The sequence below is a fragment of the Falco naumanni genome, chromosome 7 (genome assembly GCF_017639655.2).
Source record: "Falco naumanni isolate bFalNau1 chromosome 7, bFalNau1.pat, whole genome shotgun sequence".
In the NCBI taxonomy this organism is placed as follows: Eukaryota; Metazoa; Chordata; class Aves; order Falconiformes; family Falconidae; genus Falco; species Falco naumanni.
In genome coordinates, this window is record NC_054060.1 from 34,173,597 (window position 1) to 34,189,605 (window position 16,009).

Here is a 16,009-nt window from a genome sequence, read left to right on the forward strand (position 1 = left end):
CGCCCCGGGCTCTGACGGGGCAGGCCCGGCCCTGGGGGCGGGCTGGGCGCCGGGGCCGGGCGCGGGAAGGCTCGAAGCAGGCGGCGGGAGCGGCGCGGTGAGCGGGCGGGAAGTCGGCGCGGCCCCGGCCCGCCCTGGCCTGGCCCCGGCGGGCAGCAGGGGGGCCGCGGCCTCTGACGGGGAGGGGGGTCCCTTCCAGGGCCCGGCAGGGGCCTGCGCTGCGCCGTGTGCCTGGCCTTGCTCGGCTCGGCCTGGCTCGGCTCGGCCTGCCTGCCTGAGGGACAGACCCCCACCTCCCCGCTAACCCCCAGTTTCCCCCCTTTTGCTTCCGCGGTTCGCTTCCACGGGCAGCCCCTCCGACGTGAGGAGGTGCCGGCTCTGTGTCCAGCCCCGGCCCGGCTATAATCCGCTTAGGCCGAGCCAGGGGAGGCCAGTGGCTGAGCCCCGTGTGCCCAGCCCAGCCAGCGAGTGGGGGGGTGAGGGTCCCAGCAGCTCTGACCTCGCCCTGCCTCTGAGGCTCTTTCCGAAGCTTCTCTTATTTCTCCTCTCTTGTCCACCATAAACAGGTGAAAGCGAAGATGCCGTCCACACAAAAGCCTATGCGGTATGGCCACACCGAGGGCCACACGGACGTCTGCTTCGATGACACTGGGAGGTAAGTGCCTCATTCCTGGGGACCAGGGTAAGGCCCAGCCTGGTGGGGCGATGGTGTTCCCGTCTCTTGCTTTCCCGGGACTTTCCGTACCAGCCACTGCGGCAGGAGGTACTGGGGTGGATTCATGGGCTAGCTTGGTCTGGGAGATCCGCTGGGTTTTGCCTGTGTTGAAAACTGGCTGTATGACATGTTTTTGGAGTGATTGATATGTAACTTAAACATAAGCATATATACATATAAGTGCATATATATATATATAGTATGTATGTGTATATATAAAAAATTCATGTGCACTTTTTATAAGAGTGACTTCGTATAATCTAGCAGTAATCGGTGTAGTCAGTGTGGGAGCACATATGTTAACATACACACTACGAAATTAAAAATATAGTTGAAGAAATCCAGTATTTGGCTTGTTATATTTTCTTCTTATTCTTGCACTTCAATGTTTAAATATAAACTACATATTTGCTGTTACCTTTTCATTGATAAACCAGAAAACAAGCCTCTCAAAATGAGCTCAACATATTGAGTATGGTTTAAGTCTGTCTTCTCCTATTCCTTTCTTTAGTTCGTTAGCCTTGGTACAAAGACTACTTTCTAAGAGTTAGTCTAATAACAAGCCCTCGAAACCACAAAAAGCCTTGTTTACTGTTACAATGTAAATGTTTGAAAAAGGATGCAGACACCTCTGCCAAGTATCATTGGTCCACTACCGCTGGACTCTCCAGCATCAGTACAGTCAATAACAACACAATGTTGTGTTGCTGTCAGAGTACAGGCCTTATAGAACCAAGAGCAGCAACATCACAGCTTCACCGCTGGCTTGGTAACATTTTGTTGTATAATTAGAATTTTTTGGGTCTGCAAAGAACTTTGGAAAAAGAAATACAAGGCTTGATGATGTCATTAATTAAACTTCTGTGACTTCAAGTTATTGTTTATTGCATTAAAATTGTGAACGTTAACTCCAGCAAACTTGAATTCCATATTAACTGTTTTTAAGGGTTCTGTGTGCCCAGTCCTACATGTTAAGCCTTTTAAACTTCAGTCAAGTATGTATTAACGCTCTTAGTTTTGCCCTCAACCTTGTAATCAGCTGGAAGGTAAGTTTTCAAAGTCTTAAGAAGCAATTAAATGCCCAGTTCTTAGAGAAATTGGTGCCGATTAAGTCGTTTGAAAAATTCGCTGTAGGTCCTGGATCAAATGGATTGGCCGGTAATATCTAAGGGTCAGTTCAGATGAGTGCCAGGCCTGGGTACTTATCAGAGACTCAAGGTACTGTGTTACTCTACCAGACATTACTTTTTTTCCCCATGTTTTGTAGGTTACTTACCTACATCAGGTATGTTTATTTGCTGCATTGCATAGCATGTACTGTGTTTCAATTTAAAAAAAAAACCCAACACTTAACACTTGAGTAACATGTTTGTTTTGGGATGGAAAGGCACAGTGCCTGTCATTTCCATTCCTGAATGCTAACAAATCCTGTTTTTCTACAGCTGCATTGTAACTTGTGGCAGCGATGGAGATGTTAGGATTTGGGAAAACCTGGATGATGACGATCCAAAGTCCATTACTGTGGGAGAAAAGGCCTATTCATGCGCTCTAAAGGTATTGTCATTAACAGAACTCCTCAAAGTTGTGTCGTGCTGGTGGTGATACAACGTGACTGTACAGATGCTGGATTTTCAAGCTTAGGAATGCTGCTTATGTGGGTAATGTTAAACATATAGTGGGATAATATGCAGAAAAAGGCAAGAATAATACTGTATGTAGCGCACTTCAGTCTGTATGTGGAATATCTCGATATTTGTCTTCAGATTAATGTATGGAAAGAGTAAATTGAATGCTGTTTAATGAACAGCAGGTATTTAAATTTGAGCATATGAACGTATTCTACCTTTGTGTCTAAGTGAAAACGTTGAAGTAGTATTGAAAACATAATTTTCTGAAATACATGGAAATTTAAATGATTAAAAGTGTCTACAGATTTTTTAATATTATAACTAAATTAAATATTTTATATAAATCAAGAATACTTCTCACAATTCATTTTATCCCGTACAGGATTGTAGGGGAATTAATCCTTGCACTATGCTTCTGTAATATTCCTCCACTTCCTTCAAATTCAGTTATACTCATTTCTGACTTTGATCTCCTTTCTGAGGAACAAATCCAGCAGATTAAGCTAATTATACAGTGAACTTTTTAGGCTTTCAGTGTTTTCTCACAATGTGAGTTGCAGAATGTTTCCAAGAGTAAGATGTGATGATCATCAAGAATTAGGAAAAAGAGCCATGAGGCTGTTTTATGTGTGCCTGTTTTAAGAAAATCCTAATCTATGTTAATCAAAAATTGCTCTCACAAAGTCTGTGTCTGGTGATGCTTTGGTAATACGTTTTCATAGTTGATCGATATTTTGCTCTCAGAGTCGTCATTTAGCCCAAAGATGCAGCTGACTCACTGTCCTAAAAGTCAGAAGAGAACAGGATTCTTGCTTACATAAGTTGTAAGAGTTTGTGAGAATGCTGATTAGAGGCAGTTTTGTAGTCCGACCGACTGGTGTTTGAAGCAGAACCTGCTCTGTTTGTTTTCATGCTCGAGCAGTTCCTTTTACTATATCTTGCAGAAGTCATTATTTGTAATAACAGGGCAGATAAGTTACCTATATGAATTTGTATAACAGAAAATAATTTTTTTTTACTGTGCATGTTCATGCATTTAGCTTGAGGATTCTCACAGTATTTCCTTTATGTACCATTATTGTTATCTTACATTAGTAATAGACGGTTTAAAATGTTGTCTTTGTGGTAATTGTAGAAAAAAAGAATTCCAGAAGTCTACATCAGTTCTTCAGAAGTAGTTAACTTTGCAGTGATAAAGGAACATTTTAAAACTGTTTTTCAACTACTTGTGATTTTGGAGAGCAGTATGGGAGAGGAAATAAATGAGAATTAACATACATGTATTGGATTTTAAAAATAATAATAATTTGAAGCCTTATTCAGGACTGCTGCCTTAAGTGAAACCTCTTTCTTATATTCCTCTTAATATACTTCATATATCTGTTCCTCAATACCTGTATGATCTATTTTCATCATTGATTCTTAGGGTATTCTGCTGTTGATTTTCATTGTATTACTTATCCTTTCACAAACCAAGCAAGGTGACTTGAATGAGTTCTCTTAGCAAATCAGTGGCAGAGCCAGAAATTGCTAAAACTATTAATGAATAGACAAGGGAAATCCTCGTTTTAGTTTTTGACACCAGTAGGAAAAATCCTGTGCTCTTAAGTTGATTGTAAAGTGCTTTTAGGTTTGAGAGATTTTTTTTTTTTTTTTTTTTTTTTAAACAGTGAGATTAAGAACACTGCGTGAGACTTCAGGAAATCTTATTTCAAAAATTATTCTTCTTTACTGAAAACTCATGAGAAACTGATCTGAAATGTCAGTGTAATCTAGGTAATAAATCTCACCTTTTATTCAGTTAGGTTATTTAGCTAGCTGCTGCTTTGTTTATCTTCAGGATTTTTACTGTAACTTTAGGCAACTTAAAAAGCAACACCTGCATACCCTGCAACCCAAACAGTAAAACTCTCAAGGAAAAAAGGCATATTTTAAAATATATTTAAAAAACTTATTGCTACATACAACTGAGGAATAGTATTGCCACTTGAAGTGATATTACTTTTCCAAGTATGGGATATTTATTTACACTTCTTTTAATCTGGATTCAATTTTAGTAGACATCTGCCTTCTGTTTTCTGAAAAGAACTAAGCTATAGTTCATGAACTTCTCCCTGGTGGCATTTAACTGAGATCAGTCCAAGGGTGCCCTCTCCTGATACCGCAGCGTATTAATCGAAATAGGATGCAAGAGTCTTTCTGTTGCAAGAGCTTTCTTGCCTATGTAAGAGGAGTGAATTTTTTTATCCACCAGAAGAAGATCAGACAGTTCTCTTTGAAATTTGTTAGTGACTTAGAGCATTCATTATTTTAGGAAAGATACAAATAGGGAACGTCTTGATGCAGTAAATTGCCATAGAGTTAGCATAATGAGTTTTAAATCTGCTGAAGCAACTGGAGTTGTATTAAATCTAGCAGTGTGTTTCTGCAAGATTGCAAGTAAGAGCACAATTTTTCTAGTTTTTAATAATTTGGTTAAAGTGATAAAGTTTTAAAGTCGCTGTGCTTGTCTGTATTTTGGAGGAAGAAATAAAAGTTAAAGAGCATTTCCCCTACTACTCTGGCTGTCAGACCTCCTTTGGAGCTGCTAAAGTTAATCTGCCCAAATATTTGTAACATTAGAGCAATTTTTTTGGCTCCATGGGCATAAATGTGTTAAAACTAACAAATTTTATGATGGATTTTGTTTTTAGAATGGAAGACTGATCACAGCAGTATCGAACAATACTGTTCAGATACACACATTTCCTGAAGGAGCTCCAGATGGTATCCTTACTCGTTTCACCATGAACGCAAACCACGTCATCTTTAATAGTGATGGTACCAAAATTGCTGCTGGATCCAGGTAATCTGTGCGTGACAAGGGAAACCATTGCTGCTGTTCAAAATCATGCTGACTTTTACCAATGGGGTCATTAATCCACATACCTCTGAGGGTTTTCAAGTATTGCAGAATGCCTTCTGGGGTGGAGGGGAAGAAAGCAATGAAAAGGACTTTAGGAAACAATGCTCTGAGAGATGTTTGATCCACCAAATAATTTTAAATGGAAATCAGGTGTTGTGAAATAATTCCATTTCTTTAGGAGCCGTGAATCTTTTCAGCTTTTAGTCCTGTAATGCATAAATGTAAGTGTTCACCCATATGGATCTCATTGCATCAAGGATTTTGTTACTGTGTGCTAAAGATAACGTTCTGACTGTTCAGGATCATGGTGCTGCAGAGTATATACACATGCAAAAGTTAGATGGGTTCTAATATGTGTGAGCTTTGACTCATTCTCTGGCACAAGTATCATCACCGTTCTGCCAAATGATAACAGATGACAGTTGCAAGACTCGCCTGAGGGAAATTAAATGCGTATTTTAGTTACTTTCTTAGGGCAGCATGTTTGTTTTTACATAATATGTGCTAGCCCTTTAACAAAGATGGCAAAAGAGCAAGCGGGCAATATTTTTTTAATCTCGGGGGTTTTTAAGGCTTAGGTGATTCTTGACTGGATTTGGTGAACTCTTGGGGCAGCTGTAGCTAACTTGGGCTGTGTGCTTGCCTCTACTGGAATTTGTCCTCCACAGTAGAGATGGCAGAGCATTGCATCTGGTTCCTGACTCTAAGTGTGGATTGAACTAGAAAGTTTATGGATGGATGAAAATGCTGGACTGTGAACTCTGGCAGCTGTGGAGCAGACATACCAGCCACACCAAAACTGGGAGGCTGGAAGCTGGGGCAGTAACCACTGTAATCTCTAAATCTGACAGGAATCATGAGTTTGGGCCCTTTGCCAGGACTTGTTTCTGAGAGAACAGCTCTGCCCCGGGATCTGACTTTGATTGGAGAGATTAAGCAGACAGCAAACTTTACTGTTTCTAAAACTTTTACAAAAACCCAGTACTTCTACAGCCTGGCCAGGGCTGTCCTATTAGAAAAAAGGGCTCAGAAGGCTGTGAAGCCACCCCTCGATGAGGTCTTCTGTAACATTGGAGGAGAAAGTGGCAGCCATGATACGAAGGAATGCAGCTAAAAAGAATTGCTTTCAGTTGTCTCAGGTCTATCCATTTTTTGCATGAAGTCTGTAAACTTCAGTTTTATATGAGAGCTTAACAATTCAACTGGCTGCCAAAGTTCACATCAACTATTTGAAAAATAGTTGTGTGGCTTCTTAAATAAGCAAAAAAGACCATATCACCTGGTTTCTTTTTTCTTTAAAGTTGTATTGCATTGTTTAAGAGTCCTAACGTAATTGTAGTCGTCTCACAATATAGACTGCCTTTTATGACTGTTGGGTTAGCATTAGATGACAAAACTGAGGCTGTGTTTCTGACCAGTTAAAGTAATGGTTAACCCTACAGAATTAGGTCCTAAAATTAAATTTCTCTCTGAGGGACTTGCAATGAAATATGGGAGGGAGTGGTAGTGAAAGATTGTCTGGGGAGCTGTTTGGCTTAGAAGTTTAGCATTGATATTTTGAGTTAAACTGCAGTAATGTCTGTAATTTTGGAGGAGGGAATAAAGTTGTAAGAAATCTGTTAATGTATCTGATACACTAAATGGTCTTAAAAATCCTGTTAAAAATATCACAAGATAAACTACTTGCTCTATCTTTTTTTAAACCACAAGACCATATAATTATAGTAATGAATATCGGTCCCATTCAACAGATAGTTCTTAAGTCAGCTCTCTGGTATCTAAGCAGAGGTTTTCATTACGTCATATAGAATACTATATTAAACAGGTATATGGTCTATGTGTGCGTAATATAATCTCCAAAGAGCAGCCATGTTTTATGAACTTTGACATGAACAAAAATTATGTCCTGATAAAAAAAATAGTGTGGTCTTGCTCCTGTTGTAGTAGGCCTCAAGACGCTCATTTTCCCTTAGATCATATAGTGTTGAGAGCCAAACTTCTGCAAAGATAGTGCCCAATTTTTATTGCCATAAACACATAGTTTGTCATTGTTAATTAATAGCAATGTGAATACTTTTGTGTCTGTGCCATTGTGATCTGCAGTGATTTTATGGTCAAAGTTGTGGAGGTGACCGATAGCAGCAAGCAGAAAACTTTCCGAGGACACGATGCTCCCGTTTTAAGCCTGTCTTTTGACCCCAGGGATGTTTATCTGGTAAAAACACTTTCTCAATTACTTTCTGCTTTGAATCTCCTTTTTCCTGGGGAAGAAAATGAATACATACTTTTTACAAGAAAAAAAACCAACAAAAAACCTTAGTGACTGGGCACATGGGTCTACTTTGTTTCAGCTGATCTTGCTGATGATGGAGTGTGTCACAACTTGCTGCCACCCAGGAGAACACAGTCTTCACTTTAGTACTCAATTACTGTCTACGTTCTTCTGGAATCTAATACTGATCTGATTTTAGAGGTGTAAAAATGGCTTACTAAAATATTAATTTTGAGCCTCTTTTGCAAATAAGCAGCTCAGTTGAAGTATGAGCATTTGTAGTTACAGTAGCTTGGAGTCAAGTAAGGTTATCAAAATGACAGTGTTATTAAGTTTATAGTTTAAAATGGTTTATACAAGGGAGGCTTTGTTTTTAAAATTAGTTATATGTGTCTAGCATTGTTATTGGGATTTTTTAAATTTTGTAGCATTAATTTCTCTGTCTTTAATTACTGACTTGTTTACAAAAATCTCTTACATAGGCATCAGCGAGCTGTGATGGTTCTGTCAGAGTATGGAAGATCGCAGATCAGGTAAAAGGCCTGCCTTTCTAAGTTAAGTGTTTTATAAGAAATCCAGGATTTCACACACAGCAAGAAGAGCTGGACTGAAATAACCCTGCTGGAACAGGGTTTTCTTTTTGGGGAAGAAATCTAACTACCCTTTGCAGAATACTTTTATCTACTTCTGGGAGAAATTCCAAAGCGTGATTATGTAATGTTGCCTGGGTAGCTATGTTCTGTGCAATCCCTGATTTCTTCTGTTCATCTTTCTTCGCTGGCCAACATTGTGTATTTTGTCCTCAGCCCATTCAGAAACAACATTTCTGTGTAAAGATAGCAAATGACATCAGATTCCTTATTTCACAATTTCAGCTCACTGCTTTCAGGGTTAAGGAAGGATTTTTATTCTGTTAAGCAACTATCTAGGTGCATTTTGGTTTTATTTGTTTTTACTGATCTTCCTGCGGAATAATCCACAATCCTGAAAATTATTTGTTGAGTGGTGAAGGTGGAATAACACTCTGAGGTACTACGCAGTATTTTCTTTTGTAAGAGATCTGGGTGGTTAGTCTTGTTAGGAACACAATTACATTGACCTGAGATGAGGAAGAGATAGTATTTCATGCTCCAGGATCCCTGAGAATGATGCCCAGTGATAACGTTTTGCTTTGATAGGGGACTTTGGACACAATGTTGCTTCTGTGTCTCCTGCTGTCTATTTATGGCATAAGTACTTAGTTCTTGAAGAAGTTGAGGTTCAGCTCATTGTATTTCAGACTTTTAGATTTGAATGGATTTCAAGCTATTGACAAAGGGCTTGCTATTCCTCTTTTTTGTGACGCAACAAACAAACAATTTCTCAGGAGGACCACGTAAATCACAGTTTGAAGAATGTAATTTGTTAGAAATGCAGTCTTAAGGCTCATCTTGGCAATATTTGGCTGAAATAGTTCATGGCCTTTATGAAATCAGGTTTAGTGAGAGGATCAGATTTAGTCTCCGCTTTGGAACTCTTAAGGAACTTGAAAAGGGTTTCAGGTGAAGGCTTTAGTAAGGCAATTCTGCATGTGTATGTGGGATTATTTTTGCTAAATGCCATTGACTGGATTAAGAATCCATGTGGAATTATTCTTGTAAGTATAGTTGAAAATGTATCCCTGCGCTTGTGGATTGCTACTTTTTTTTAAAAACATGCTTCTAATGTGAAATCTGGTGTTCCAGATTGACAGTCAGTGCCTTTTGGGGAAATTACATTAACAGTGTCCCAAGGTGGTGGCAGTATGATATGTGTACCTGTGATGTAATTTGAGAATATATCCTTTCATTCTTTATACTGCTGTGGGGAGATTCAGGCTAATGTGTGTCACCTTGCTGTAGTTGATCTGGGTTTGTCAGATATATTTTGGCCAGATTTCTCTCTAACCAAAAAACATGAGAGCTCATTTGTTCTGTACTTGATTAAAAACAGATCAGTTCTGTGATCTTATTTCTGTTAGAAGTAGTTGTATTGTCATTAAAATAGATTCAGTTTTATGTTGGCAAGGTATTTTCAGTTTGTTTTTTAAGGCAGTGTTGTATTTGGATGAAAGAGATTATTGCAGTTCCAAAAATGGTGTATCTTTTAGCCTTTGTAGTTTTTTTTCCACACTTTCCTTTAAGAATTTGTACTGTACAGTAGATTTTCACAGAGCTAGAAAACTCATTTTTTTGATATTTTGCTTTTAGACATGCACGACAAGCTGGCCACTGCTGCAGAAATGTAATGATGTGATAAGTGCTAAATCAATATGCAGGCTTGGCTGGCAACCTGGCAGTGGGAAGGTAAGTGACATTATTTTAGCCACATCTTAATCCTTCTTTTCTCTTTAGGAGTCCAGCAGTAGAATTCGATCTGGGCAAGCCCAAATTGCAGCTCCTGGCACTAAAGAAAATATTTGGGGTGAAGTTTGTTTTTAGGACCAATAAAAACCTGGAAATGGTTACTTGTTTACGCTCCAGACTCTGTTTGGCAGTAGTTCAGCTGTCAGCCCAAACCAACATTAAACAGTCATGTTTTGCTGAATAGGAAGGAACATTGTACATGAGGGAGATAATAAAATTGCTCACAACAGAGCGTCAAAGGAGTTCAGTCCTTTTCCAATTTAAGTAAACTTTGCCCTATTAGTGATCTTGCTCTGTAAATATTTCCTTAGGAAGTTTTTCCCTTCTTTCTTCACCTGAAGAGCAAAGCTGGTTGTTGCAACTCAAGGTGGTGGTGACACATACTAAAGTCTAGTGTGCATGTACTGCTACAATAGTACTGTGTGTGAATCACTAACCAAAATGGGTTGGGGAGTTAGTATAGCTGTATAGATGTCTCTAGCGTGTAACCTAGAACACCTCTGCAGCATCTGATGATGCGAAGGGGAGAGGAAGAAGGAGCAGATAAATACAAACCTATATGACATGAGGCATGTCCTGCTATACTTGAAGTAAATGACAGGGAATTGAGTGAATATTGGCCATTTTTTATGGCTTCTGTTCTTGCCTGTGATAATAACGTGGCAGAACCTATTAATCCTTTATTGACATTCCAGTATCAGGTTCTAAAGAGTATTTTCCAGTGTTTTTCACAGTTCGTACCTGAATAATCTTGTTTCCCAGACTTGGCCTTTGTGTCTGTCTTCCTGTGTCCACCCTTCAAAATACCTGGCCACTATGATAACATATATAACGTTTCTGTGGAAAAGGGAATGTCGCCTGCAGTACAAATTGTTTCAATATCCATACTGCATAAAATCAAATACTTTAAATTTTTAGCCTTATTCTTTACACACACGCCCCTGTTTGAAATTTAAGTAGTTGTTTTGCTTCTCTTACAAAGCAAATTGTTCCTTAAGTCTTTAGAAGAAATCCAAATCCTAAAATATAAACAGGCAGTAATAATTATGTGGTTTTGTGAAAGGTGAAATGAGCTATTTCAGGAATCAGGTATTCAAATTAGATTGATTGAGAAGCTGTGTCCTGATCGTAAGAGGTTTGGAGATGAAGGGAAAAGGAGAATGTAAGCCTTGCGCTCAGAGCATTAACTATTTTTATATGTGTGTTAGCTGTTCCATAAATAAGAACTTCTAACCTTATAGTGCAGCTGTCGTTATCTTCGGGTTTCTGCCAGAAAGAAATGAAGATTAAAATAAAAACAGGCATGCTCTGCTATGTTGCATGTGGAAAGCATTAATGTACCTTGTAATTCGAGTTACTTCAGCTTTCTTTACTTTCTCAATTGGCATTGCTAGGATGCTAGAGAACCATTAAAATGCTGAGGCAGTCACAACTGTAATGCTTCTGAGTGAAGGAGCTGTACTATTTGTTCTGTTTGAAAGGTAACTTGTTCTAAATTGTCTCATTCTTGTTTCCTTTAAACAGTTGCTGGCAATTCCTGTCGATAAAGTTGTTAAACTATACAGAAGAGGAACCTGGGATAGTCAACTCGATCTATCACATAAATCCATCACACAGGTAGTTATATTAGCCAGGTGCTTGCTAAATCTTCTATAATTATATGTTAGTTTAAACATTACTCTGTCAGAAGTTATCTTCTGGACAGTATACTCCTCCCTACCACTACAGCTGTGCCCCCCCACAGCTTGGTCAACGATTGCTCGAATTTTCTATTTCATTTCTGATCCTGCTACTTCATGTTGGAAAACAAGGCAAGAGATACTAGATGAGTGTCAAACATCTTTATGTGGCTCTGGTTCCCCTCTTTCATTTATAGTAACCCACTAGATCTTTAGGGTCTACTGGTGAGTCACTAACTGCAGCTGAGGAACATCTGTTTTCACAAATTGCTTTAAATATATAGGTTTTGTTCACTCTCTATTTTATTAAACTGAAATTTAGCTACTTAGTAGCCCTAACTGTGCCATCTTCTTTACTTTGACCTCATTATATACTCAGCAACCTTTGGGTTAGAGAGGACCACTTTCCTAGTGGTGTTAAGATACAGAACGCAGTCTTGGATTTTAATTTATGGAAATGTATTAAGTTCAAAATAAAGCTATTTTACTGTTGAGTTTGTAAAATACCCTATGCTACTGTCTGCGTGTCTAGAATAAGGTTTTATTCAACCTCATGGCAGTGTTTAATGACAGAACATGGATTTTCTCAAAAAGTGCGCTCTCTTTAAAGAGTGGTTCTTGCAGAGAATTACCTAAAGCTAGCTGTAGTACGGGGGGCTAGATATGATTTGTTAAAGATCATTATTATTACTTTTTTTTATTCCAGAATATCTGTTTTAAGCTCCACAATATGAATGCTGTGTGTGCGTTGGTGGTAATGTTTTCCTTTTTTTGCCCCCCCCCCCCAAGTCCTTGAATGTTGTGGCCTGGTCTCCTTGTGGGCAGTATCTGGCAGCTGCAAGTGTGGATGGGAACATACTGGTGTGGAATGTGGAAACCCAGGAGTGCATAGAGAGGTATTCAGTGTTGTTCCGTAAATCCCCAAGTACATGTTTTTTCCTGAAATAGGATTTTTTAAATCTTTTCTGTAAAAGTTATTTTTGCAAATGCAGAACGCTGCCTTTTGAAAAACTTTAATGAGATTTACAGGGCAAATCTGTGAATTTTCTGCTAACGTTTTGCTGACAAAAGGCACCCTGGAAGACTGCATGTGAAGTCTCAGGTTGAAGAGTATGGTTTACCTGGCTTCATAGATGGTCTCCCAGCTGGTGGTGGGGTTGGGAGTATGCCCACAGAGAGGGAGCCGAAGCACATGGGTCAGAAGGACTGTGGTGGATCTGGGTGATGCTGGGAGGCAGGGCCACCGCTCAGTCTAGGTTTGAGCAGAGGAAGCAAGCAGAGGGCTTTTCTCTTGTGCAGCCCAAGTGAAGTGTGGAACTAGTACTGCAGTTCACATGCTGAAGGGAATTCAAGGGCTGCCATATCATTTCAGTGTTCTACAGGGAAGCAGTTTCTACACAAGTGTAACTCTTGGGGGTAGGTAGAAATGTGGCATTGTTTTGCCTTCCCCCACCATATCCAGTATGCATAGAAATATGTTCTGATTCACTATCTGATACACTATCTTCCTTTCTGCGTAGCTAGAACAGTCTGGAAACATTACATTCTCAGAAATAGAATAGGGAGAGGACATGAATGTGGAACTTGTTCAAATTCCATAGTCTATAGCTTTCTGTGTGCAAATGTATTTTATTACTTTTTAATCTAATAATTGATTAAAGGATAGTTTTGATGGAAACAAACTTTTCTCACATCCCTAACCAAGATCGTTGGCAGTAAGATGTATTTTCTAGAGCAAGAGGGAAATGCAGAGACATTAGTTAGCCATCCTCACCTGTAGGCAAAACCAGACTAACTGACAAATTGTACTTTATTTTGGGTAGTTAAAGCATCTCTCTTTCACAAAGGAAAAAAAAAGTAAAGTATGATTAAGTGAGGTAGAGAAGAAGAGAAGGAATGATTAATCTGTCTGAATATTTTGGGTAAGAAACATGATTGTTACTGTAACGCCTCTGTTAAGAATTGAAGTCAGATTCCGTAAATAATTAATGGGAGGATTTTTTGTGAGAATAAAGGGTGGAAAAGATAGAGGATTAACTCATCAGTTTGGTACCGGAGAAACAACTGAATATTGTTTTTATAACTGGATGGTTCTGGAATGGATGACTACTGGGGAATTACTTTGTCTTTTCTACATGTATCGGGAAGCTGTTGTTTTAAAAATCAAACAAAATCATATGCTTAAAGCTTAAATTATTTTCTCCATACAAAAGTTACATGTATTACCACTTTTTACAATAATTCTTGGGGAGGTTTCTGCACTGAGAAGCTTACTGAAAATGCATTTTTTAAAAATATTCTTTTCAGGATGCAACATGAGAAAAATTACACAATTTGTGGGTTAGCGTGGCACCCCAAACACAAGCAAATTGCTTATGCAGATACTGAAGGAAGTCTGGGGTTGTTGGAAAATATCGGTGATGGAAAGAAACCAAATGACAAGGTGACCAGTACCAATTATTTCTTAAATTGTCGGTTACCAAATAACACTGAATATTCACGCGTGTGTGTGTGTTGAAAGTTCCCTCTTGTGTGTTAATTCATTTTTTGAATTCTATGTCCAAAAGAAGTTCTATGATGTTTCTTAATCTGATTTTAGGTTGCTGGTGCAATGACAAAGGACTACAATGATCTTTTTGATGGAGAAGACGACAACTGTTCAAATGGAGATATGATTGAACCCCGGTCTTCCCCAAAGGCTGGAGCTAATGAAGATAATGATGACCTTATGCCAACTTTAGGCCTTCTGAGACGGGCAATAACTGATGATGATAACTCACTAGGTACAGAATGAATGAATTTTCCAGAACTCTTTAGTGTTGTTATTGGGACGATCTCTTAGCATCCTCTACTCAGATATGTTCTGCCTTATTTTTCCAGAGAGGTCTTGACTGTTAAAATTTGTATCTATATTCTGTCATAATAATGTGTGTGAGATACATATATTTTTTTTTAAACTCCTAGACATTGGGATGATAAAAGCTAATTCCAGTCTTCTTGAAAAGGAAGATGATGATGATCAGGCTGGTGGCTTTTCAGCTTTACCATCATCTACACAACAGCCTTTCTATGATGGGCCAATGCCAACCCCCAAGCAAAAGCCGTTCCAGTCTGGCTCCACTCCTGCACATCTCACGCATCGTTTCATGGTAAGTCTCGCTGCTGTGTGGTTATGCAGATCTAGTTGCTTAGTTAATTTTGAATATTGTCCAGTTCTTGCTGTGTCTCAATCTAATCTATTCCAAGATTTTTTTTTAATACTTCACAGTGTGAAGCTAAATACTGGAAAGTAGCTTTGTGTTAATACAAAGACTGCAAAATATTATGGTTTACATTTCAGTTTGCTTTTGATGTAGAAAGAAATACTTGGCTTTAAGACAGAAGCAAGCTATGTGGTTTATACCTGTGGTATTGAATTCTAGCAAATCTTTTTTAGCCAGAACTGGTGGATGTTTTACTACTGTTAAAGACTTGTATGTTAATCATCCACTATTTCTTTCCAACTGCAAGTTATTCACACTTAATTTTGTAAGAAGAAAGGTGGCTAAGCAATGAGAATGAAACTAGTTTCTGCCCAAATTCAGCTGTTTCAGAAACTGTAAGTCCTGGCTACACCCATCTTCAGTCTTCCTTCAACCTCCCACCTACTGTTGTTTCAGATGGCAATGTTATAGCTGGCTGTTTTAGCTCAGTGTGATTGATTTGGGGGGTCTGTGTGTGTTTGGTTTTAATAGGTGTGGAATTCTGTTGGTATCATTCGCTGTTACAATGATGAGCAAGACAACGCTATAGATGTAGAATTTCATGATACCTCCATACACCATGCGACACACCTGCCAAACTCTCTGAATCACACGATGGCTGACCTCTCTACTGAAGCTATTTTACTAGCTTGTGAGAGTACAGAGGAGCTTGCAAGGTGAGTCATGTCCTTGCTCTGCAAAGCCCGTAGTATGCAATTAGACTTAACTTGTTTCAAATATTTCAGCTTTTAATTTCAGCTTCTGTCACTTCTTTGAGGTTTTTGGCTTTTGATCATGCTTTTTATTTATGGGATCAGATCACTTTCAAGGAGGATTTTCACATCCACCCACTTGAAGACTTGAAGAGTATTGGAAGATGTATTATGGTTACTGAGGATTTTTTTTAATCCCTTTTTCAAACATATACATGTGTACATACTCACTGGAAACTTCATGCATTGCTAGCTCAAAGGAAATTGTAAACATGAACAATAGGTTTTCAGTCTGCTCAAATCAAAGATAAACCATAAGGTCTGTGCTATTTCTTTTCACACTGTTGCTAAGGAGACATGTTTGGAGATACCTGAATGATTCTAAGTGTGAAGAAGACAAGTTTATGAAAACCACAGAAAGATTTAAGCAGCTGGGCCAGCCAGGCTTTCTTCTTGCATTGAAGAACAATG

General features: G+C 38.9%; 1 protein-coding gene across 1 annotated transcript in view; it reads left to right on the plus strand.

Moving 5' to 3' along the window:
* The first annotated feature begins 54 nt into the window (after nucleotides 1-54).
* WDHD1 (WD repeat and HMG-box DNA binding protein 1) overlaps nucleotides 55-16,009 on the plus strand; it is a 29,937-nt gene continuing 13,982 nt past the window's right edge. Inside the window, exons 1-13 of the mRNA XM_040601675.1 lie at nucleotides 55-97; nucleotides 567-655; nucleotides 2,158-2,269; nucleotides 5,037-5,188; nucleotides 7,352-7,463; nucleotides 8,003-8,053; nucleotides 9,749-9,844; nucleotides 11,429-11,521; nucleotides 12,373-12,479; nucleotides 13,891-14,026; nucleotides 14,183-14,366; nucleotides 14,548-14,732; nucleotides 15,318-15,502. Of these exons, the coding sequence (XP_040457609.1) occupies nucleotides 579-655; nucleotides 2,158-2,269; nucleotides 5,037-5,188; nucleotides 7,352-7,463; nucleotides 8,003-8,053; nucleotides 9,749-9,844; nucleotides 11,429-11,521; nucleotides 12,373-12,479; nucleotides 13,891-14,026; nucleotides 14,183-14,366; nucleotides 14,548-14,732; nucleotides 15,318-15,502 (1,490 nt within the window). The 5' untranslated portion in view covers nucleotides 55-97; nucleotides 567-578. The remainder of the gene's footprint in view (nucleotides 98-566; nucleotides 656-2,157; nucleotides 2,270-5,036; nucleotides 5,189-7,351; nucleotides 7,464-8,002; nucleotides 8,054-9,748; nucleotides 9,845-11,428; nucleotides 11,522-12,372; nucleotides 12,480-13,890; nucleotides 14,027-14,182; nucleotides 14,367-14,547; nucleotides 14,733-15,317; nucleotides 15,503-16,009) is intronic.